Genomic DNA, 26,344 nt, shown 5'->3' with positions numbered 1-26,344 from the left:
CTCATAGAGCAACATACACACATACGCCCATTCATACAGAGGCACATACACACACACCATCCCATTCATACACAGCCACACACACACACACCATCCCATTCTCATAGAGCAACATATACACAGGCTGTGCACGCCATACGCAAGAAGAAGATACATAGTTACTGCCACACATGCAGCAACACAGACACTCAGAAGAATAGAATTTAGAATAGAATAGAATTTATTTGCCACACAACCAGGGTCGGTGGAATTTGGGTTGTCAGCAGCGGTACAATAATAAGGAACACACAACCACAATAAAAATGTAACACAAACATCCACCACAGCATTCATCACTATGGTGGAAGGCACAGAACTTGGCCAGTCCTCCTCCATTTTCCCGTGGTCGGGGCCTCCACCCTCCGCAGCCGTTGTTGTGGGCGTCCAGATGGTAAGGGACAAAGTCAAAGTCAAGGTAAGTCCAGGATCGGCTCTTCCCCATCGGAGACCGCGGCTTCAGGTTGGTGTAGGCCGCAGGCCGGCGGTCGAAGATTTAAGGTTCCCGCCGCGCCGCAGCCAGAAGCACTGCAGACCGCAGGGCCGATGGTCGAAGCTCCCCTCCAGGGGTGATGGTAAGTCCATGCCGCACCCACGGTAGAAGTTGGCCGCGGGCCGGCCGTGATGGCTTCTTCTTCCCCCGTCCCCCACGAGGGATCCTGGGCTGCCGACTGCCGCAGGCCAGCGAAAAGGAGCGCTCGCCTCCAGCGAGCCCCAGCGAGGGCTCGACCGCTCCACGCCGAGAGTCCACGCTGCGCCCGCCGCTGAAGCCCCCGGGCGCGTCTCCGGAAAAGGCCACGCCGATCCTCGTTGTTAGGCCACGGGGGAGGCGACCTGGAAAAAGTCGCCTCTCCGTGGAGGAGGCGACCGAAGCGGTTCCCCCCTTACCCCCCCACACCACCCCCCACACAAGACACACAAAGGAACATTAAAACAAACTTTAAAACATACTTTAAAACATACTAAAAATTGAAAAGACTAACACGCTGCTGACAGGCGCAGCCACTGCAGTGCCCCCTACGAAAAATACGTATTAAAAAAAAGCATAAACACACAGAATGAGGCACACACACACACGCTGTCAGACCTACGCATATATAGCCATACACACACACATCAATACCCACAGACACAGATGGCATACACAGCACAGAGTGTTTCCCCCTCATACATATACCCACATACACACAATGTTAGTAGGCCTGCAGTGCTTCCCCACCAGTACCATCCCCCAACACCCAGCTTGTATACCTCCAGCGGTTCCACCCCCACCCTGCTCCCCGCTGCTTGCTGGTCTACTCACAGTGCAACCACAGCTCTTCTCCTGTCACCTGCACGCCATAATATGTCTGCGATGGCCAGCGCGAGACTGTGTGACCGCTGAGCATTGCTTGGTCGCAGTTCCCGTTGGGGCGGTGGGAGGCTGGAGAAACAGCAATGACTCCTTCAGAACAACAAATAAAACTGCATTGACATGTCAAGAGAAGGAATTTCTTTAGTCAGACGGTGGTGAATATGTAGAATTCGTTGCCACAGACGGCAGTGGAGACCAAGCTAATGGATATTTTTACGGCAGAGATTGACAGATAGTTGATCAGTAACGGTGTTAGTATGGGGAGAAGGCAGGAAAATGGGGTTGAGAGGGAAAGATATATCAGCCATGAGTGAATGGCGGAGTAGATCTGATGGGCTGAATGGCCTAATTCCGCTACTAGATCACCTTTAAAGGAACAGCATTGTATCAAGGACTTTGATGCGAAAAGCTAATTTCTTCATAAGGGCAATGGCTCAGTGGCACAGCGGTGGAGTTGCTGCCTTGCAGCGCCAGAAACCGGATTTGATCCTGACTACGGGTACTGTCTATACGGAGTTTGTACGTTACCTGTGACCACATGGATTTTGTCCGGGTGCTCCAGTTTCCTCCCATACTCCAAAGACATACGTTGGTGGGTTAAATGGCTATGGTAAGTTGTAAAATTGTCCCTAGTGTGTAAGATAGTTCTAGTGAATGGGGTGCTCACTGGTCGGTGCATACTTGGTATGTGTAAATTGTCCCTAATAAATATAGGATAGTGTTAATGTGCTCGGCGCAGACTCGGTGGGCCGAAAGCCCCTTTCCGCGCTGTATCTCTAAACTAAACTAAATCTGAAACTAAACAAGGCTTCATGTTCACCACAAAGGGACAGACAAAGAAAGAGGTCTGAGTTTAGTTTAGTTTAGTGATACAGCGTGGAAGTAGGCCCTTCGTCGCACCAAGTCCACGCCGACTTTTGATCCACCTGCACAAGGGATCTATGTTGACTAGTTCCAGGGAGGCACAGCAGCAGAGCTGATGCCTCAAAGCTCCAGAGCCTTGGATTCAATCCAAAGGTGCTGTCTATGTGTAGTTTGTATGGTCTCCCTGTGTCGACATGGATTCTGTCCGGGTGCTCTGGTTTCCTCCCACATTCCAAAGACGTGCAGGTTTGTAGGTTAATTAGCCTCTGTAAATTGCCCCTAGTGTTTCGGAAGTGGATGAAAAAGGGGGATAACATTAAACTAGCGGGAGCAGGTGATTGGCATGGACTCTAAAACCTAGCATGTTCTCTGGACCACCCAGAGAAAACCCATGGGGTCACAGGGAGAATGTAAAGGCTGGCACAACGTTACAATGTGGCGTAATGGTAAAGTTGCTGCCTTACAGTGCCAGAGACACGGGTTCAATCCAGACCATGGATGCTGTCTGTATGGAATTTGTACATTGTCCTCTTGACCTGCATGGGCTTTCTCTGGGCGCTCCGGCTTCTTCTCACAGTCCAAAGACATACTGGTTGTAGGGCAATTGGCTTGGTATAATTGTAAACTGTCCCTAGTGTGTGTAGGATAGTGTTAGTGTGTGGGAATCATTTGTCGGTGCGGACTCGGTGAGCCGAAGAGCCTGTTTCCGCACTGTATCTCTAAACTAAACAAACTCCACACAGACATCACCCAAGGTCAGGGTCGAACCCGGGTCTCTGGCACTGTGAGGTAGCAGTTTTACCAGCTGCCCTTGACAGCAGGCAGGCAGGAAAGGTTGAGTTTCAGACGAAAATGCCATGCTCCACGGGAGAAGGTTGAGAGTGAAATAAAGGAGAATGGCGACATGGCAAAAATAACATTGCTTTCAAAATTCAGTCTAGGCTGCTCGTCAATGCCAATTGACATTCTATTATGAATTTCACCCTGTGAGGTTTTTTTCAGTTATGTAACGTCTACTGCAAGCCAACATTCAAGTATGTAGCAGAGTAGGTGGCAGACTCACAATTTAATTGAAATTGTGCCAACTCAGTGGTGTCATGATGTGACAATCTTCAATTCATTCAATTGTTTACCTGGGACTCCTTGGTACCAGCGCAAAAGTTCATGTGTTTGGAGCAGAATTAGGTCATTCGGCCCATCAAGTCTACTCTGCTATTCAATCATGGCTGATCTATCTCCTCCTCCTAACCCCATTCTCCTGCCTTCTCCCCATAACCTCTGACACCCGTACTAGTCAAGAATCTACTGTGTCTATCTCTGCACTTAAAAATATCCATTATCATAAGCCTCCACAGTCTTCTAAGGCAATGAATTCCACAGATTCACCACCCTCTGACAAAAGAAAATTTCGTAAAGAAACGTTCTTTAATTCTGAGGCTATGCCCTCTGGTCCCAGACTCTCCCACAAATAGAAACATCCTCTCCACATCTACTCTATCCAAGCCTTTCACTATTCGGTAAGTTTCAAAGAGGTCCCTTCTCAACTTTCTAAACTCCAGCGAGTACAGGCCCAGTGCCGTCAAACGTTCATCATAGGTTAACACGGTCATTACTGGGATCATTCTTGTTAAGTTCGTAAAAGTTGTCAGCTCATGCACCCCGAGCTCTACAGCTATGAATATTGCTCATAAAAATTGTGCAACCACACACACACACACACACACTTACTTACATGTTTTCACTGCTGCTGCTAGAGACGTCTTCAAAGATCAGCTTTTGCAAGACGCAGGCCTGAACTGCAGCCAAAACCCCACAGGGACCACCCTGCAATGATTAGAGGGCAGAATGGTTTATGGTGGCAAACCAGACGATACTGGAGCAAAGCTCTACATCATACTGGTCTCATAATAAAACAGTGTTACAACTTTGTGAGTCAGGCTAATTGTCACATTACTCTGAAGTACATATTCAAAAGGATAATAAAAGGTGAATGGTGATAATAAAAAACTTGAACTTTACGAGGATGTTGCCAGGTCTTTAGACTCTCTAGACATACAGTGTGGCAACAAGCCCTTCAGCCCATAAATCCATGCCGACCAGCGATCACTCCGTATACTAGCACTATCCTACACACTAGGGACAATTTACAAAAGCCAATTAACTGACACATCTGTACTTCTTTGGAGTGTGGAAACCAGAACACCCATAGAAAAGCAACACAGTCACAGGGAGACAGCATCCAGACAGCACCCAAATCCAGGATTGAACCCAGGTCTCTGGCACTGTAAGGCCGCAACTCCACCGCTGTACCTTATGTTTCCTATAGCAGGGTGAACAAAACTTAACACAATACTCCAAGGGCAGCCTCACAACGCCTTGTACAACTTCTCAAATACCATGATCAACAGTGTAGTCACCGATTACTTCAAATACTAATCCGAGTAACATAACCGCGATGCAACTAATATAAATCTGGATAATCTCACTTCTACATGGCTTAATCAACTGGCCCACTGCAAGTGAACAATTAGGAAGTTTTAAAAGCTATAACTTAAAGGACAATCCTATTCATGTCCAGCTCTCCTGTAAGCATTCTGTAGCCCAAACTCTTATCAGTCACATGCTACTAATGCTAGTCACTAAGCCACACAGGCACGAGTCATCCTAGGATCAAAGCAATTAGTTGGGATTCAGCCATTACAAGCTTGGTGCAGATTAGATTGCCCGATCATGAACCGTCAGAACATTTTCTCTGCACAGATTCTTTGGGAGCCAAAAGACCCATTGAGCTCAAACGTCTATGCACCTTAAACACATTCCAGAATTGGGATTTAAAAAATATACGGTTTCAAGGTCAGTTTATTGTCACATGTACCTATAAAGGTACAGTGAAATTTGACTTACCACACAGCCACACTAAGTCACACAACCACATAAAAGTTAACATAAACATCCACCACAGTTAAATACGGATCAAAAAATAATAGCGAAAACACTAGCCAGTAGACTGAGCAGGTACGTTAGTAGACTAATAAATGGAGATCAAACAGGATTTATACCTAAGAGACACTCATTCAATAATTTGAGACGTTTGCTTAACATAATGCACTCACATAAATCTCACGACCAAGAGTTATCTATTATCTCACTGGACGCAGAAAAAGCGTTTGATCAAGTAGAATGGGATTATATGATTAAAGTATTGCAAAAATTCCAATTGGGAGAAAACTTTATCGCATGGATAAAACTATTATATAACAAACGTACGGCTAGGATATTAACTAATAATATATTATCCTCGAAATTTGAGCTATCAAGGGGCAATAGACAAGGATGTTCATTATCACCGCTGTTATTTGCTTTGGTAATTGAACCTCTTGCTGAAAAAATAAGAACACACCCGGATATTTATGGTTATAATACAAAATATTCAAAGAATAAAATATCCCTATATGCCGATGATGTACTACTGTACATCACAAAACCACAAATTAGTATACCAAACATATTAAATTTAATTGAGGACTTTGGATCCTTTTCGGGATATAGAATAAATTGGAACAAAAGTGAAATTATGTCGATAAATCCAAAAGACTCAACACATCTCCGGAAATTTCCCTTTAAAATAGCTACAGAAAAATTCAAATATTTGGGAATTGAAATTACTAGAAATTACCAGGATATGTTTAAAGCCAATTATAATCCCTTACTCAAGAAATTGAATAATCTGATTAAATTCTGGAAAACACTTCCGATGTCCTTAATAGGCAGAATAAATGCTATTAAAATGATTTTCTTACCACAAATTCTATACCTATTTCAATCAATACCTATATATCTCCCAAAAAAGTTTTTCAAAAAATTGGACTCAGACATTACAAATTTTATATGGGATTATAAATCCCATAGAATACAAATAGCACACCTCAATAAACGAAAAGAGCTGGGGGGTCTAGCGCTCCCTAATTTTATGTATTATAATTGGGCAGTAAATATTAAAAATATGATTCACCTGCTGGACAATTCTGCACAGCAGGCGGACTGGATGGTAATGGAAAAAGGGGACTGCTCCCCGAGTAATATAGGAGCGACCATCCTCTCACCAATAAATTTGAATAATAAAAATTATAATAAAAATCAAATTATACATAACACAATAAGAACATGGAAACAGATAAAACAGAATTTAAAATTAAGAAACCTATCTCTTTTAATACCAATAGTCAATAATCCATCGTTTAAACCATCAATCATAGACAAATCATTTATACAATGGGAAAGAATGGGAATCAAAACGCTCGAAGATCTGTATGAATTGGGGAATTTACTATCATTTCAACAACTACAACTGAAATATAATTTGAAAAATAACCAATATTTTAAATATCTTCAAATTTGTGATTATCTGAAAAAACACACAAAAGACTATCATAATATGCCTTCCGATTTATTGGATGAAGCAATGAAGACAAAGGCGGAATCAGCTAATTTAATATCGTACCTATATAATATCATTTTAAACATAGAAATACCCACAACAGATGGAATTAGAAAAGATTGGGAACAAGAATTAGCTATAAAAATCTCAAAAGAGACCTGGGATAATCATTTACTACAGGTGCATAAATGTTCGATCAACGTACGACATACGCTCATCCAATTTAAAACATTACATAGATTATATTATTCAAAAACTAAATTAAATAAAATCTTCCCTAATGTTTCACCAATCTGTGATAAATGCCTGTGTCAAGAAGCTACCATAGCGCACTCTTTTGTTTTTTGTACAAAAATCCAAAAATTCTGGTATGAAATATTTGATATTTTTTCAAAATTGATCAAAATAAAACTGGTACCAAAACCAGAATGGATTATCTTCGGAATATCGGAAGGTAACCCTGAATTAAACGTGTTTCAGAAGAATTTATTTAACTACGGGCTAATAATGGGAAAAAAGCTTATACTTAAATTCTGGAAAAATGCGCCCACACCAACAATAAAAATGTGGATATCAAATATGTTTGAAACATTACATCTGGAAGAGATGAGATTCCTCTTAGCAGGTAAAGCAGAAAATTCCAAAAGACGTGGTCTATGTTTCTGGACCTATTACAAGTGTGAGGTGCAATAGTAATTTAAAAAAACAAATATATAAATAAGTGGTATCAGGACCTGGTAACAGGAGGTAAAATAACAAAAACAGACTTGGTTGGTAGTCCCCTTTCTGCGGAGTTTAATGTTATAATAGAGCGATTGTTTCTATTTTCTCTTTCTTTCTTTTCTAGGGTCTATTTTCTCATTTTACTTCCTTCTCTAACTTCTTTTCTAAGGGGCTTTCTTTTCCCAACACTCTTGCACTTCACGACTCTCGCGCACTTTCTTTACTTTCCTTACTTCTACCTTTTTCTTAAAGCTCAAAAAAAATGAAGCGGTACAAAAAATGTATTAAGATATATGTGTTGTGTAGAATTGTAATTTACCGTACTTCTAATAAAAATAAAATTAAAAAAAAAAAAACATCCACCACAGTGAATTCCACATTCCTCACTGTGATGGAAGGCAATAAAGTACAACTTCTTCCCTCATTGTTCTCCTGCGGTCGGGGCAGTCAAACCATCTGCAGTCGGGGCAATTAAAGCCCCCGCAGCCGACAATCGAAGCCCACATCGGGATGATCGAAACTCCCGTGCAGGGGCGGTTGAAATTCTCTCTGTGGCATGGAGCTCCCGAGTCAGCCTCTTCTTACAAGAGGCGATGTTAAAGTCCACAGGCTTGCGAACCCCGGCAAAGGGATCGCAAGCTCCGCAATGTTAACGTCCCGCAGACTCCCATGGCTTGGAGCGCCGGGTCTGTCTCCAGGAAAGGCCGGCAACTCCACGATGTTAGGCCGCAGTGGGGACGGAGATACGACAACGGATAAAAATTGCATCTCCGTCGAGGTAAGAGATTGAAAAAATAACTTTCCCCCAACCCTTACCCCCCACATAAAACAAACCAAGGAACACTAAAACATACTTTTTAACACATACCAAAAATAATAAAAAAGAAGTAAGGACAGATTGTTGGTGAGGCAGTCACTGCTGGTAACGCGCTACTATCTACCTCATTGGACACCTGCGGACTATCTTTAATCGGACTTTATCTTGCATTAAACATTATTCCCTTTATTCTGTATCTGTACAATGTGAATGGCTCGATTGTAATCATATTTTGTCTTTCTGCTGACTGGTTAACACGCATCAAAAGCTTTCCACTGCACCTTGGTACATGTGACAATCAACTAAACTAAAAATGTGCATTTGTACAGCTTCTTACACACCCTGAATCCCCCCAAAACACTCTCACATTTAATCCAGTTTCATTCCTTTCTATTTGAAATGCAGCGGTAGAGTTGCAGCCCCACAGCGCCAGAGACTGGGGTTCCATCCTGACCTGGGGTGCTGTCTATGTAGTTTACTTGCCACCGGTCAAAATCTTGAGACTGCCAACTATAGTCTGTGGGAAGAAGAGTCTGTTGTGCCCGACTTTTGTCCTGAACATTTGTGCTCTAATTTAATCATAGAACATGATGCCAAATCATAGAACCTGAGGGCAACACAGTGGCAAGGCAGTAGAGCTGCTGTCTTAAAACACCAGAGACCCGGGTTCGATCCTGACCTCAGGCACTGTCTGCGTGTGAAGTTTGAACATTTCCCTGTGACCGTGTGGGTTTTCTCTGGGTCCTCCGGTCTCCTCTCACACTACAAAGACATGTGGGTCAGTAGGTTAATTGCCCTTCCGTAAAATAGTAAATTGGCCCTAGTGCGTAGGATAATGCTATTGTACTGATGATCGCCAGTCGGCGCAGTCTCAGTGGGCCAAAGGACCTGTTTCCACTCTGTATCCCTAAAGTCTACCTCCAAAGATGGGCAGGTTTGAAGGTAAATTTTCACCTGTAAAAGCCTCCCTCGGGTGTAGGATGGGATAGCATGGAACTAATGTACAGATGATCGATGGTTGGCGTGGTTTCGGTGGGCGACAGAGCATGTTTCCACACTGTTTCTAAAACTAAAATTACCAGGAGCACTCATGAATATGGTTCTTAAATGTTACTCTCGTAAGCCCATAAATTTCATATTATAAACAAAGGCTATAAGTTGTAGCATCAAATTCCATTGTCTTGGTATGGAATTCCAAAAGGTTATAAGTGTCTCTGGATGCATGTGAGGACACGGGTAGGAGCAGGAGAAGCAGATAGCTTATCCATTATTCTTAACAAAATCACCAGTCTTCATTTGACACTTTGCCGCTAGTGGCCAAACAGCATCAAAGAAAGGAAAAAGTAAATAGGAACTCAAAATTTTTAAAAAGGACACAAAGTTCTGGAGGAACTGAGCTGGTCAGGTTTCTGGAGAACATGAATTGGTGACATTTCGGATACCCATCACATCATAGGACCACTGCATTTTTATAGCATTTTTCATGTCCTTTTCAAGATGTTCCAAAGCATTTTAGAACTAATTAAGTAATTTCAAAGGGTAGTCAGTGCTACAAGGTAGAAAATACTGCTGCAATGCAGTCATGAGGAGGGGGAGTGAATCTGTATATGGGCATATACAGACGTATATGGGGCGGCACTGGGACGCAGCAGTATTATACAGCGCCAGAGACCCGGGTTCGATCCCGACTATGGGTGCTGCCTTCGTGTACATTCTTCGTGTGATCTGCATGGATTTTCTCCGGTTTCCTCCCACACTCCAAAGACGTACGGGTTAGTAAGTTAATTGCCTTGGCGTAATTGCAAATTGTCCCTAGTGTGTCGGATAGTGTTAGTGTGTGGGGATCGCTGGTCGGCTCGGACTCAGTGGGCCCAAGGGCCTGTTTTAGGGCTGTATCTCTAAAACTAAAACTATACACCTTAACTGGAAGGGGACTGACATCTGTCAGGCAGGTTTGCTAGGGCTACACATGTGGGTTTAAAGTAAATAGTGGGGAGGGAGGGATTGGGAGTATGAAGATGGAGTTGAAGGGGAAGTGAGTACAGGAAAAGTTACAAGACACAAATTAATGGGAAGGAAAGTTCGAGAAGAGATAAGAGAGTAAGGTTAGGGCCAATTGCGAGAGGTGTGAGAAAGGAGGTGAAGGAGGTTAAAGTGTTGTATATGAATGCATGAAGTATAAGGAATAAAGTGGATGAGCTTGAGACTCAGGTAGAAATTGGCAAGTATGATGTTGTGGGAATTACAGAGACATGGCTGCAAGAGGGCCAGAGCTGGAAACTGAATATTCAAGGATATACCTCCTATCGAAAAGACAGATGGGTGGGCAGAGGGAGTGTGGTAGCACTGTTGGAAGGCAATTCTGGATTTAGTGTTGAGTAATGAACCGGAATTGATAAAGGATCTTGAGGTTAAGGAGCCATTAGGAGGTTGTGACCATAATATGGTTAGTTTTAATCTACAATTGGAGAGGGAGAAGGGTAAAACGGAAGTGTCAGTGTTACAGTTGAACAAAGGAGACTATGGAGCCACGAGGGAGGAGCTGGCCAAAGTTGACTGGAATGATACCCTAGCAGGGATGACAGTGGAACAACAATGGCAGGTATTTCTGGGAATAATACAGAAGGTGCAGGATTGGTTCATTCCAAAGAGGAAGAAAGATTCCAAGGGGAGTAACGGGCGACCGAGGCTGACAATGGACGTCAGGGACAGTATAAGAATAAAAGAGAAGAAGTACAACGTGGCAAAGATGAGCGGGAAGCAAGAGGATTGGGTAATGTTTAACGAGCAACAGAAGATAACTAAAAAGGCAACACGGGGAGAAAAGATGAGATACGAAGGTACGCTAGCCAAGAATATAAAGGAGGATAGTTAAAGCTTCTTTAGGTATGTGAAGAGGAAAAAAAAATTAGTTAAGACCAAAGTTGGACCTTTGAAGACTGAAAAAGGTGAATTTATTATGGGGAACAAGGAAATGGCAGATGAGTTGAACAGGTACTTTGGATCCGTCTTCAATAAGGAGGACACAAACAATCTTCCTGATGTACTAGTAGTCAGAGGATCTGGGGTGACAGAGGAACTGAAGGAAATCCACATTAAGCATGCAGGTACAGCAGGCAGTGAAGAAAGCAAATGGCATATTGGCCTTCATAACAAGAGGAATTGAGTATAGGAGCAAAGAGGTCCTTCTGCAGGTGTACAGGGCCCTAATGAGACTACACCTGGAGTATTGTGTGCAGTTTTGGTCCCCTAATTTGAGGAAGGACATTCTTGCTATTGAGGGAGTGCAGAGTAGATTTACAAGGTTAATTCCCGGGATGGCGGGAATATCATATGCTGAGAGAATGGAGCGGCTGGACTTGTAAACTCTGGAATTTAGAAGGATGTGAGGAGATCTTATTAAAACTTATAAGATTATAAAGGGTTTGGACATGCTAGAGGCAGGAAACATGTTCCCGATGTTGGGGGAGTCCAGACCCAGGGGCCACAGTTTAAGAAGAAGGGGTAAGCCATTTAGAACGGAGATGAGGAAAAACATTTTCACACAGAGAGTGGTGAGCCTGTGGAATTCTCCGCCACGGAGGGCGGTGGGGCTGGTTCTCTGGATACTTTCAATAGAGAGCTATGTAGGGCTCTTAAAAATAGCAGAGTCAGGGGATATGGGGAGAAGGCAGGAACGGGGTACTGATTGGGGAAGATTAGCCATGATCACATTGAATGGCAGTGCTGGCTCGAAGGGCCGAATGGCCTTCTCCTGCACCTATTGTCTATACAAATTTATTAAGCGTATAGATACGGCAGAGAGCAGGAAACTTTTTTCCCCATCGCAAGCAGGTCTTTAACTTGATGATAGATTTCAAATAAGGACAAGAGGTTCAGGAGGGATCCAAGGAACGTTTATTTGCCCTGAGGGTGAGTGAAATGTGGAAACCCTGCCCGAATAGGTTAATGAACCAGGTACTCTGAAGACTTTTAACTAATATCTAACCAAGTACTTAAATGGACAAAGCATAAAAGGCTATGGACCAAGTCATGGTAAAATAAATTAGTATATATAGGCCAGGTGGGCTGAGGAATGGTTGATGGAATTTAATACAGAGAAATGTGAGGTGTGGCATTTTGGGAAGTCTAACAAGGGCAGGACCTACACAGTGAATGGTAGGCCTCTGGGGAGTGTTGTAGAGCATAGGGATCTAGGAGTACAGGTGCTTGGTTCCTTGAAGGACTAGTCGCAGGTAGATAAGGTGGTGAAAAAGGCGTTTGGCACATTGGCCTTCATCAGTCAGTATTGAGTATAGAAGTTGGGGGGCCATGTTGCAGTTATATAAGACGTTGGTGAGACCGTATTTAGAGTATTGTATTCAGTTCTGGGCACCATGTTATAGGAAAGATATTGTCAAGCTTGAAAGGGTTTAGAGAAGATTTACGAGGATGTTGCCAGGAGTAGAGGGTCTGAGCTATAGGCAGAGGTTGAGTAGGCTGGGTCTCTATTCCTTGGAGCACAAGGGTGATCTTATAGAGGTGTATAAGATAATGAGAGGAATGGACCGGGTAGATGCACAAAATCTCCTGCCTAGAGTGGGGGAATCGAGGACCCGAGGACATAGGTTCAAGGTGAAGGGAAAAAGATTTAATAGTAATCTGATGGGTAACTTTTTCACATAAAGGGTGGTGGGTGTATGGAACAAGTTGCCAGATGAGGTAGTTGAGGCTGGGACTATCCCAACGTTTAAGAAACAGTTAGACAGGTACATGGATAAGACAGGTTTGGAGGGATATGGACCAAATGCAGGCAGATGGGACTAGTGTAGCTGGGGCATTTGGCCGGTGTGGGCAAGTTGGGCCGAAGGGCCTGTTTCCACACTGTATCACTCTATGACTCGATATACATGGTGGACAAAATTTGTTTGATGCTTCTTGACTTTATAATTCATCAAAAAAAAGTCTGAAATTACTTGTTCACATTGCATCAGCCTAACTGGTGAGGCCCACTATTTATTTATCTGTAATCCGTGTGGGTTTCATATTGCTTAACTGCAGCTGCTGTAACTTGAGAGGTTTTGTTGCCCAAGTGACAAATCCAATACTTAATGCTACACGACCTGCAATGAGAGAAGTCCTTTACCTTCTTCTGAACGATGCCGTACTTTAATTCAGGTAGATCGTTGAAGGTGAAACTCTGCATCTTCCATTCTTCGGCGAAACAGCAGAAACTGGAGCCAAACAGAAGGTTTTTCAGATGCTGCAAACAAAATGTTTCAAACAAAAGTTAAACTGGGTGGAAAATCATTTCACTGTAACCATTCTGCACATTGACTGTCAATTCCATTTACCAAGGTCTCACAGTGCAGATATAGGCCCTTCGGCCCACCACCCCTGTGCCGACCATCAATAATCCATCCACCTGCATATGGCCTTCAACCGTGGCAATTCTAGTGCTTGTTTAGTTCTTCAATGTGTGAGAGTACATGATTTCCCTGCCCACTCATCAGTTGCATTCCAGATTCCAACCACCATCTGGGTGAAAAGGTTCTTCCTCAGATTCCCTCTGAACCTCTTCCCACTTGCCGTACTTTGAGGAAACGTTTCCCACTAACCACCCTTTCGAGCCCTGAATCATTTTGTATAACTATCGGGTTTCCCCTCAGACATCTCCGATCCAAGGAATACAAGCCCAGTCTATCCAGTTCTCTCCTCATACGTGAAACACACCTTCCCCGGCAACGTCTTGTCTCGTACACTTTCTTCACCACCTGATCTAACTGTGCTGCCATCTTCAGAGATCCCTCGACTTGTACACCAAGGTGAGGTCCCTATTCCTCAATACTCACTAGGGCCCTAACACTCATTACATATGTCAGACTCTTATCAGACCTCCCAAGTCCATGAACGTTCCATTTTCTCCAAAGATGCTGCCTGACCCCCTGAGTTACTCCAGCACTCTGTGTATTTTTTTGTAAATCAGCATCTGCAGTTCATGGTTTCTACAACTGAACAAAGTTAATTTGTACTTTTTCCAGCTTGCTGATTTAGGGAGGGGCAGATCTACAATGGGACATGGCAGGCATGAAGTACACGGGAACATGCACATGGCAGAATCTCAATCCAAAGCAAAATCATTCGTCATTTGTATGAACGGAGGGAGATACGTATAGGAAAGAGAGCATGGAAACATAGAGGTGCAACATAATCCATGGCCAATATAATCTGGAACAAAAAAGCAAACTGCTGGAGGAACTCAGTAAGTCAGACGGCAATCCTGCAGAAAAGGAATGTTTTGGGTCGAAACCCTTCTTGAGACGGAAGGGTCAGGTCTGAAGAAGGGTCTCGACCCAAAACGTCACCTATTCATTTTTTCTTCAGAGATGCTGCCTGACCCGCTGAATTATTCCAGTATTTTGTGCCTATCTTACTGTTATATACATCTATCATGTCTCCCCTCAATTATTATGCTAAATAATATTTGACATAACAGATAACATATCATAATCCAAAAAATGTGATTAATTGATAATAATATTCTTCTTAGGCCCCCTTCGATCATGGCTGACCATGGGTGTCTCCAGGGTGCTATTCCCTATATGGAGGACGCGTGTGCGTAACTTTGTTTAACGTGGGGAGACTGGTGCACAGACAGCTACTCCACGATCCTTGACAGATCTGGGTCAGGATCCAGTGGCATGGAGTCCAAGATGACCGGAGACCCTTTTCTGCTGCAGCATTCATGCGCCTTCCCAGCCGTCATGACGCTCCACTAAGGTCAGCCATCGTCCCCCGCCTGTTCCATCGTTGCGGTCTTGGTTGGATTGCTCTTTGTCAGAGACGTCCCCCTCAACCTTACCGCCATGGGTGGCCCTAACAGGAGCATAGCTCCAGACGGCATCGCTCTCAGGGTCTCAGGTCCACACAAGCTTCTCCACCACAACTAGTGCAAAAAAAAAAGTTTTAGCACAACCAAAGACAATCCATGGAAGTTCATTGTTGCTGAGATTAGTGATGTGTAGGGGTTCAAGGTGACTGGGTTGAAGCTGTTCTTGAACTCATATTCCCCTTTATAAATTTGTCCGTCTCTGAATGTAAGGGCCGCAAACTTGTCCTCATTAGTTCTTTCCTTTTATACATACTTGTAAAAGCTTTGAGACCAGTTTTATGTTTCTCACTTGTCTCCTATTCTATCTCGTCCGTCTATTATAGCTATCTGTACATTAACATGAGAAATGCAGAAAATAGAGATGCGAGTGGGACTAATTGGAGTGATGTGACAGAAAGCTAGCGCTTGCTCAATCGACTGAATGGCCTCATTCAATGCTTCAACAATGGTGTGTTTCTATCCTGTACTGATACGCACATTAGAAGCATAAATACGAGAAGTGAAGTCAATGACTGACAATAAAATACTGCAAATTAACCCAAGATGCTATTTAAATGTTAATTCTTTGTCCAATAATCTTGCCAGAATTCATTGATCTAGTGTTCCATGTGTAATTTGATCTGTTCAATAAAAAACCCACAGATAATTGTCATAGATAAGGTGCGTAACTATTCCATTTAGTCTTCTATTCCTTATTTTCATTACTGGAGCTTTGCACATCAGACTTCTTTTACTGACCTATGAACATTGTCTAAGCCTATGCTAAATGAATTGAAGTCATTGCATAATTTTGCAAACTATAAGTAATGTTTTATTACTGAGAACTGGCCTTGAAACGTGTGGTAGAAATTTGAAACAAAGAACAATGCCCTGGAAATTCCAAGCAGGTTGGTCAGAATTTGTTGGCTCCATTATATGTTCTAGGAGCAGAATAAGGCCATTCGTTCCATCAAGTCTACGCCGCCATTCAATTATCTTTCCCCCTCAACCTCATTCTCCTGCCTTCGCCTATAATCCCCAATACCCTTACTAATCAAAAATCTGTCAATTGCCGCCTTAAAAATATACATTGACGGCCTCCACCGCCATCTGTGGCAATGAATTCCACAGATTCACCATCGTTTGACTAAAGAAATTCTTCCTCATCTCTTTTCTAAAGGCACGTCCTTTTATTATGAGGATATGACCTCTGGTGTTAGGCTCTCCTACAAGTGGAAATATCCTCTCCACATCCACTCTAACTAGGCCTTTCACTATTTGACTAATGTACACACGTGGAACTGCAGCTGTTGGGAGTCGTGAGCTAATTCATGTTACAGCTCCATCGCAAAATCTCCTCAAAGAAAGTTTGTAGTTCTCCTCATCTCCCTGACGGGAGTTCTGTGAGACCCTCTCTCACTGCTCTCCCCCCTGTGATCTCCTGGTCCTCAACAACATTCTGACCCAGACAAGAAGGGTCCCGACCCAAAATCTCGTCCGACCATGCCCTCCACAGATGCTGTCTGACCTGCTGAGATCCTCTAGCATTTTGTGATTGGCTCTATTAATGTTTCAGGTTTGGAACTCTCAACAGTGCACTCAAAGTGTTAAACTTGCCGATAGTTTCTGAAGTATTGACTGAACTCCTGTGTGGTATTTTTCCACCACTTGATTATCTTCAAGATTTATTGACCCCTTTCGACCATCCTTGCCTCAACATATCATAGATATCAATCCACCACAAACTCTGGAGTCACCTTATCTCCCTTCAGAATAAAAGGGCTTAAGGAACAGACATAGGAATAACCATTCAAGAAATCAGCCTGCGGCTTTGACAAACAAAATCTGCTTAATGCAAAATACGCCAATAACTGTTGCAGGCCTTTATCGGGAAAATATAAAATACTTTAAATAGTTCAGTGGCACAGTGATGCAGTGGTAGTGTTGCTGCCTTAAGGGCCTGTCCCATTTGGCCATCATTTACGCAACAGGCCGGTAGTGACTGACGCACGTCTGTTGCGAGCGTCATCACGCGTCTTCATGCGTCAGCACAGCCGTCATGAGCACGTGACGTCATTTGAATACCCAGTGTATGATATTTACCCAGTTTATGATATTTATGGTGATTTTCTAAAATGTTCCAGTTTCTTGAGTGGTGCTAGCAATTGGAAATCTGCAGATGTAATGCCCCTATTCAAAAAAAGAGGTGAATGAAAAGTAGCAAACTGCAGATCAAATTAATCTGTAGGAAGGAACTGCAGATGCTGGTTTAAATTAAAGATAGACACAAAATGCAGGAGTAACTCGGCGGGACAGGCAGCATCTCTGGAGAGAAGGGATGATGTTTCGGGTCGAGACTCTTCTTCAGTCTGAAGAAGGGTCTCGACCCGAAACGTCACCCATTGCTTCTCTCCAGAGATGCTGCCTGTCCCGCCGAGTTACTCCAGCATTTTGTGTCACTTATCTGGTTTGCTCTTCCATTTCTACCAACTGTACCCCTTCTCATGTCATTCGTCCATCCAGCTGTAGGAGATACAACATTTGTCTTTTTAACCTCTTCCTTACCCACAATCCAGGGACTCAAGCAGTCATTGCAAGTGAAGCATCAATTCACTTTTACACTTTCCGGTTTAGTGTATTTTGTTGTTCACCACGTAATTTTCTCTACGAAACTGTGCAAATATTTAAATCGCGCGTGCTTACATCCATCACGCGTAAAAGGTGGGCCAACTGCGTATGGGTGGCGCACGGCGGCGCATGGTTACACACGGTGACGTAATCATGCGTCACCACGCACTACACGTACGAGGTCAGGACGTCAGCGTGCGACCGCAGTATGTCCGTGTGCGTAAGCGATACGCCATGCCGGTGGCGCACGAAGATTTCTGGAGCGCCGCGCGATACCGCGGGCAACTCCATACTCCTCCATGCCTCTCCATGCGCCGTCCCGCGCTACCCGTGCGTTTTAGGAGGTCGTGTAAATCGTGCGCAAATGACAGCCAAGTGGGACAGGCCCTTTACTGCACCAGAGACCCGGGTTCAATCCTGACTATGAATGCTGTCTTTACAGACTTTGCACGTTCTCCCTCTGACCTGCGTAGATTTTCTTCGGGTGCTCCGGTTTCCTCACACACTCAAAGACGTCCAAGTTTGTAGGGAATTGGTTTTGGTAAAAATTGTAAATTGCTGCTAGTGCGTACGATAGCGGGGGTCGCTGGTCGATGCAGACCCGGTTCCCTAAAGTATGAGGGCATCTCCGACGTCGTGGTATGGAACACCTCATCTTGGGTGCAGATGCTGCGTAGACGGAAGAATTGGGAGTAGGGGGATAGTCTTTACAGGACAACATCCAGATTTCCAGATTTCAGGGCCGAAGACCTGTGCTCCACAGCAGGCTGTGTATCTTTCCAAGTTTGTTCTAGTACTAGTATAACAATCTCCTACCCAACAATGTAGAAGATTGTCCAGGTGTCTCCCATTCAAAGCAGAAAAAGAACGAACTCCAACTAATTACTGCCAATTCAGACCATGCCAAATTATCAGCAAATTGACCGGTTTTAACATTACAGGTGCACAAACTTTTATCCGAAATTCCAAATGACGAAAAGCTCCGAATAGCGGACATTTTTTCGGTCCTTGAAGACGTTCACCGAGGGCGGCCCGCAGATGTGACAGCGGAACCTCCGGTCGGTCCTCGAAGAAAGGGGAACTAAATCCCCATTCATAAAAGAGAAGGTGAGGGAGGGTTAATAATTGACAATCTGCTGCTGCCTGCCCGCTGAGTTAAAAAGTTCCCACGGTAGACTCACGATACACAGTGTATCGTGAGGCTTGCGTGGGAACTTTTTAACTCAGCGGGCAGACAGCAGCAGATTGTCGCTCCCTTCAGTTTCATCCCACCTACACCCCTCTGCTTCCCGGTCATGTGTATGACCCCTTCCCTCCCCTCTCCAGCTCCCCGCCCATTGCACCGGCGCGGGGGCTTTGCACTGTCTTCACGTCGGCGATGCCAGCAGGAACAGTGCCAGTCACCGGAGACGTCAGGACCAACGGGACACCGACCCCCAGGCCCACTGCAAGCACGGAGATCCCAGATACCCACAGCCAGCAGCAGCCCAGCCCCGTTCCAACTCCAGAGAAACACGCTCCCCGTAGGGACAGAAGCTGATGGTGTACAAGGTACGTCTTGTTCTTGGGGTTGCGGATGAGGGGGCGCAGCTCGGGCTGTGACGTCTCCAGCCACCCGCCTGTACAGGAGCTGAGACTGGGAACTGTACCGCCCTTGCCTCCTCCCTCTGCAACTGCAAACAACCCCACTCTCCTGCTCACCTGCAAGGCCGGAGACGTCAGGACCACCAGAAGCCGCTCCCCGATGGGCCGCTACGGTGACAAGTGGCAGTTCGCCCACAGCCTGAGCTGTGCCCCCTCATCGGGACACCTACCCCCAGGCCCACTGCAAGCACGGAGATCCCAGATCAGCAACTCTAGTCCAGCCCCGCTCCAACTCCAGAGGAACACGCTCCAGCAGAAGCTGATGGTGTGCAAGATACGTCTTGTTCTTGGGGTGGCGGATGAGGGGGCGCAGCTCGGGCTGTGGGCGGACTGCCACTTGTCGCCGTAGCGGCCCATCGGGGAGCGGATTCCTCTGGAGTTGGAAGGGGAGGGAGGTGTTGTGCTGTTTGATCACCCCCTGCTATCCCAGGGACAGGGAGACACAGCGGCTTTCGAGAATGGTGGGCAATCACTTCCAAAGTTCTGCCCACACAGTCAGTACACCTCTCCTACACTTGTCTCCCGCACTAAGATCATCTTCCAGAGAATGATCCCAGCCTAACCCTCCCTATTCTCTTCTATTCTGCAAGAAAAAACTACATTGAAGACTCAAACGCGCGATCGAGTACCTGCTGGGATCGAGGCAAAACTCGCGACCTGGCAGATATGAGCCGAGCACTCTACCACTGCGCCAGCCGTTAAAATCTACGCTAAAAATTTTCCATTCCGAAAGCCGAAAAAAATTCCGAATTACGAAAAGTGTCTGGTCCCAAGGCTTTCGGATAAAAGGTTGTGCACCTGTACTAACATTTACACCACAAAATCTCCAAGCAAAAACCATCTCTAAGATCAAGAGTGTTTAATTGTCCTAGATACTAAGCCTACGTAGAATGGAGTAGTGGGTTGCCCCATAGGGAATAAAGGAGGACCCGGTTTGGTGGGACCGCCGTGAGGGAGGGGAGCCGTAGGACTTGACGTGAGGGAGGGGGAGGGGAAGGGGGGAGAACAGTGGAGGACCTGGCGCAGAATACTTTGCATCTTTGTCAGCGCCCTTTATGTGGTGACGATTTGCATACCTTGTGTATGCAAACAAAGAATTTCACTGTAACTTGTCACATGTGATAATAAAGTATTCAATTCCATTCAATTCAAACGGAACAATCAAATTCTTACTTGTACAGGTGCACAACCTTTTATCCGAAGTTCCAAATAACGAAAAGCTCTGAATAGCGGACATTTTTTCGGTCCTTGAAAAAAGGTCCTTGAAGACGTTCACCGAGGGCGGCCCGCAGAGGTGACAGCGGAACCTCCGGTCGGTCCTCGAAGAAAGGGGAACTAAATCCCCATTCATAAAAGAGAAGGTGAGGGTATATTGCGTGGGAGGGTTAATAATTGACAATATGCTGCTGCCTGCCCGCTGAGTTAAAAATGTTCCCACGGTAGACACGATACACAGTGTATCGTGAGTCTTGCGTGGGAACTTTTAAACTCAGCGGGCAGGCAGCAGCAAATTGTCGCTCCCTTCAGTTTCACCCCACCTACACCCCTCTGCTTCCCGGCCATGTGTGTGACCCCTTCCCTCCCCTCTCCAGCTCCCCGCCCATTGCACCGGCGCGGGGGCTTTGTACCGTCTTCACGTTGGAGCCAGTGCCAGTCACCGGAGACGTCAGGACCAACGGGACACCGACCCCCAGGCCCACTGCAAGCACGGAGATCCCAGAGACCCACAGCCAGCAGCAGCCCAGCCCCGCTCCAACTACAGAGGAACACGCTCCCCGTAGGGACAGAAGCTAATGGTGTGCAAAGTACGTCTTGGTCTTGGGGTTGCGGATGAGGGGGCGCAGCTCGGGCTGTGACGTCTCCGGCCACCCCCCCTGTACAGGAGCTGAGACTGGGAACTGTGGGGTTGTTTGCAGTTGCAGAGGGAGGGGGCAAGGGCGGTACAGTTCCCAGTCTCAGCTCCATTCTAGGGGGGTGACCGGAGACGTCAGGACCAACAGGACACCGACTGCAAGCACGGAGATCCCATAGACTCACAGCCAGCAGCAACTCTAGCCCAGCCCCGCTCCAACTCCAGAGGAACCCGGGTTGCGGATGAGGGGGCACAGCTCGAGTTGTGGGCGAACTGCCACTTGTCGCTGTAGCGGCGCATCGGGGAGCGGGTTCTTGTTGGTCCTGACGTCTCCGGCCATCCCCCTGGACAGGAGCTGAGAGACGTCAGGACCACCAGAAGCCGCTCCCCGATGGGCCGCTACAGCGACAAGTGGCAGTTCGCCCACAGCCCGAGCTGCGCCCCCTCATCGGGACACCCACCCCCAGGCCCACTGCAAGCACGGAGATCCCAGAGACTCACAGCCAGCAACAACTCTAGCCCAGCCCCGCTCCAACTCCAGAGGAACCCGGGTTGCGGATGAGGGGGCGCAGCTCGGGCTGTGGGCGGACTGCCACTTGTCGCGGTAGCGGCTCATTGGGCAGCGGATTCCTCTGGAGTTGGAGGGACAGGGAGACACAGCGGCTTTTGAGAATGGTGGGCAATCACTTCCAAAGTTCTGCCCACACAGTCAGTACACCTCTCCTACACTTGTCTCCCGCACTAAGATCATCTCGCAGAGAATGATCCCAGCCTAACCCTCCCTATTCTCTCCTATTCTGCAAGAAAAAACTACATTGAAGACTCAAACTCGCGATTGAGTAACTGCCGGGATCGAGGCGCAAACTCGCGACCTTGCGGATATGAGCCGAGCACTCTACCACTACGCTAAAAATCTTCCATTCCGAAAGCCGAAAAATTCTGAATTACGAAAAGTGTCTGGTCCCAAGGCTTTCGGATAAAAGGTTGTGCACCTGTAGCAGCATGACAGGTCTGTAAACTGTAAATTTGGCCCACATCCCTCTAAACCTTTTCTATCCATGTACCTGTCCAAAAGTCTTTTACATGGTGTTTTATTACCTGCCTCACCAACCTCCTCTGGCTGCTCGTTCAAAATACTCACCACCCTCTGTGTGAAAAAGTTGCCCTCAGTTACCTATCAAATCTTTCCCCTCTCACCTAAAACCCATGTCCGCTGGTTGTTGACTGCTCTACCCTGAGCAAATTACTGTGATTTAGTTTTAGTTTTAGAGAAACAGCATAGAAACAACCTCTTCGGCCCACGCTGACCCTCGATCACCCATACACTACTTCTATCCTACACACTGGGGACAATTTACAGAGGCCAATTAACCTACAAACCTGCACGTGTTTGCGATGTGGGAGGAAACCAAAGTATCTGGAGAAAACCCATGTGGTCATTGGGGGAACGTGAAAACTCCTACAGACAGCACCCGTTTTCAGGATCGAGCCGTAAGGCAACAACTCTACCGTTGCTCCACTGGGCATTCACTCTATCCATTCTAGAATTACCTGGAATAAACTGCCGGAGAGGATAAAGGTAAATAATTAGTGTTTAAAAGGCAGATATTTGAACAGCACGGGATCTCAGGCCTAAAGCAGATAAACATGATGAGTAGAGATAGGCATCACAGTCAGCATGGCTATGGTGGGGCGAAGGGCCTTTTAATGTGTTGTATGATTCTGGTTCCATTAAAACTGGTCAATTTACTAATTAAACTCTATGCAAAGGTTCAGGATATAATTTTTGTTCTCTGGTACATTAACTAAATCTCAAAGGCAGCCCAACAAATTAGACTCAACATGTTAGCCATTTGGGAAGCGACTGAATCAGCAGTAACATTTAGGATTCTGTCGCTCTCTGGCAAGGTTCGAACCTACCACCTGTAAATCATTTGACTAAAATGATTTCCACTCCGCGGGTTCAAATGTTCAGTAAAGCTGAAGTTCAGATCTTTGGCGCTGTGAGGCAGCAGCTCTGCCAGATGTGACGAGGTAGAGAGTTGGACAATGAGAGAGAGCTAGATAATCTCATGAGATTTAGAAGATTTTTACTTTCAGAAGTTGTAAATATTGATAGCTAGCCATCTCTGCGCCGACACCAACAATAAAAATGTGGATATCAAATATGTTTGAAACATTACATCTGGAAGAGATGAGATTCCTCCTAGCAGGTAAAGCAGACCAATTCCAAAAGACGTGGTCTATGTTTCTGGACCTATTACAAATATGAGGTGCAATAGTAATTAAAAAACAAATATATAAATAAGTGGTATCAGGACCTGGTAACGGGAGGTAAAACAACAAAAACAGACTTGGTTGGTAGTCCCCTTTCTGCGGAGTTTAATGTTATAATAGAGCGATTGTTTCTATTTTCTCTTTCTTTCTTTTCTAGGGTCTATTTTCTCACTTTACTTCCTTCTCTAACTTCTTTCCTAAGGGGCTTTCTTTTCCCAACACTCTTGCACTTCACGACTCTCTTGCACTTTCTTTACTTTCCTTACTTCTACCTTTTTCTTAAAGCTAAAAAAAAAATGAAGTGGTACAAAAAATGTATTAAGATAGATGTGTTGTGTAGGATTGTAATTTACCGTACTTCTAATAAAAATAAATAAAAAAAAAAAAAAAAAAAGCTAGCCATCTCTGGCAAGGGTTTCAAAGGTTACGGGGAGAAGTTTGAAGAATGAAATTGAGAGGAAAAACATACATCAGCCATGTTTGAATGGTAGAGTAGACTCAATGGTCCAAACGGCCTAAATCTGCTTAGTTTAGTTTAGAGATACAGCGTGAAAATAGGCCCTTCGGCCCACCAAGTTCGCTCCGACCAGCAATCACCCGTACACTACTTCTATTCTATTCTGCACACTATTGACAATTTACAGAAGCCAATTAGCCTACAAACCTGCACGTCATTAGAATGTGGAAGGAAACTGAAGCACCCAGAGAAAATCCACGCGGTCACAGAGAGAACGTTAAAAACTCCACACACAGACAGAACTCATAGTCTGGACCGAACCCGGGTCTCTGATGCTATAAGGCAGCAACTCTACTGCGCCACTGCGCCACTGTGCCCCAGCCGGATCCAATCTTCACCGAATATCACCACTTCAAGGAGAGATCTCTGTAATCCAGAGGTACTGAAGTTAAACATAATACCCTGTCAAATGAGTACCCAATAAGAATTGAACCAAAAATGTTTGTAGCAGTATGTAACTGATCAATTGAAAAGACAAGAAAGATAACACAACTTACTACTGCAAGTGGCTGGTCTATGGGTTTAGAATCGATGTGGTGTTTACGAAGTGAACTGACGGTTGGAATTTCATCGACATCTTCAAAGTCATCATCATCGATGTCGGCTGTAAATATGAATCAATCATTGTTTCAGGTTGTGTACAACAGATACATGAGCACTGGAGCAGACACATGCCTGGCTAAGTGTTGTTGTTAAAGAATAAGATAAGACAGTAAAACAGATCTTGCATTAGATTCAAGAGACAATTTAAGCCATTTCTGTGAGGAGGTTAAACAGTTGGGACTAATCTCCCAAAAAAAACCAGACTGTTTAGATCCAACGTCTCACTCCTGCGGTTCAAAGATATTCTGCTGTAATCTTGGTCTATCATTGTAGCAAAAGCAGCAATACAATATAGGAAGGGACCTTCTCCAGACTGATCATGCTTTCACTCCCACTTGTGTCTCTAATAACTTACATTTACTTTAAATTGTACAGAACTGAGAGCTGGTTACCAGATTAAACAATTAAAAAGTAAGCATTAGTGAATCCTATTCAGGTCTTTTACCGAAAGAAAAGATTATCAACTTTTTCACACAGTGGGCAGTGGGTAGATGGAACGAGCTGCCAGAGACGGTAGTTGAGGCAGGTACTATCTCAACAATTAAAATACATTTGGACAGAAAATGCACACCTCCAGATTCAGCGGTAGTTCCTGTGAATCAGTGGTGATCATTTTCCCAATGTTCTATACATTCAGGACAGTTCCTGTGGATTGGAAGGTAGCTAATGTTATCCCACTTTTCTATAAAGGAGCGAGAGAGAGAAAACGGGGAATTATAGACCAGTTAGCCTGAACTCGGTGGTGGGGAAGATGCTGGAGTCAATTATTAAATAAGTAATAACAGCGCATTTGGATAGCAGTAAAATGATTGTTCCAAGTCAGCAAGAATTTATGAAGGGGAAATCCTGCTTGACTAATCTTCTGGAATTTTTTGAGGAAGTAAAATGGATGAAAGCGAGCCAGTGGATGTAGTGTATCTGGACTTTCAGAAAGCCTTTGATAAGGTCCCACACAGGAGATTAGTGGGCAAAATTAGAGCACATGGTATTGGGGGTAGGGTATTGACATGGATAGAGAATTGGTTGGCAGACAGGAAACAAAGAGTAGGAATAAACGGGTCCCTGTCAGAAAGGCAGGCTGTCAAGAGTGGAGTGCCGCAAGGCTTGGTGCTGGGGCTGCAACTATTTACAATATATATTAATGATTTAGAGTATTGTGTGCAGTTTTGGTCTCCTAATTTGAGGAACAACATCCTTGCTATTGAGGTAGTGCAGCATAGGTTCACGAGATTGATCCCCGGGATTGCGGGACTGTCATATGAGGAAAGATTGGAAAGACTGGGCTTGTATTCACTGGAATTTAGAAGGATGAGAGGGTATCTTATAGAAACGTATACATTTATAAAAGGACTGGACAAGCCAGATGCACGAAAAATGGTCTCAATATTTGGGGAGTCCAGAACAAGGGGCCACAGTCTAAGAATAAAGGGGAGGCCATTTAAAACTGAGATGAGAAAAAACCTTTTCACCCAGAGAGTTGTGAATTTGTAGAATTCTCGGTCACAAAAGGCAGTAGAGGCCAATTCACTGGATGAATTTAAAAGATAATTAGATAGAGCTCTGGGGGCTAGCGGAAGCAAGGGATATGGGGAGAAGGCAGGCACGGGTTATTTATTGGGGACGATCAGCCATGATCACAATGAATGGCGGTGCTGGCTCGGGGGGCCAAATGGCCTCCTCCTGCACCTATTTTCTATGTTTCTTCCCAGCTGTTATCAGGCAACTGAACCATCCCATCAGC

General features: G+C 45.0%; 1 protein-coding gene across 1 annotated transcript in view; it reads right to left on the bottom strand.

The window, feature by feature from the left end:
* mindy4 (MINDY lysine 48 deubiquitinase 4) overlaps window positions 1-26,344 on the bottom strand; it is a 210,121-nt gene that overhangs the window by 80,884 nt on the left and 102,893 nt on the right. Inside the window, exons 7-10 of the mRNA XM_055649066.1 lie at window positions 24,498-24,604; window positions 13,358-13,474; window positions 3,987-4,078; window positions 1,340-1,459 (exon numbers count right to left, since the gene is read on the bottom strand). Of these exons, the coding sequence (XP_055505041.1) occupies window positions 1,340-1,459; window positions 3,987-4,078; window positions 13,358-13,474; window positions 24,498-24,604 (436 nt within the window). The remainder of the gene's footprint in view (window positions 1-1,339; window positions 1,460-3,986; window positions 4,079-13,357; window positions 13,475-24,497; window positions 24,605-26,344) is intronic.

This window comes from Leucoraja erinacea, chromosome 2, assembly GCF_028641065.1.
Source record: "Leucoraja erinacea ecotype New England chromosome 2, Leri_hhj_1, whole genome shotgun sequence".
NCBI classification, from domain to species: domain Eukaryota; kingdom Metazoa; phylum Chordata; class Chondrichthyes; order Rajiformes; family Rajidae; genus Leucoraja; species Leucoraja erinaceus.
Note: the sequence above shows the minus strand (reverse complement) of the source record. Positions and strands in the feature narration are given on the sequence as shown.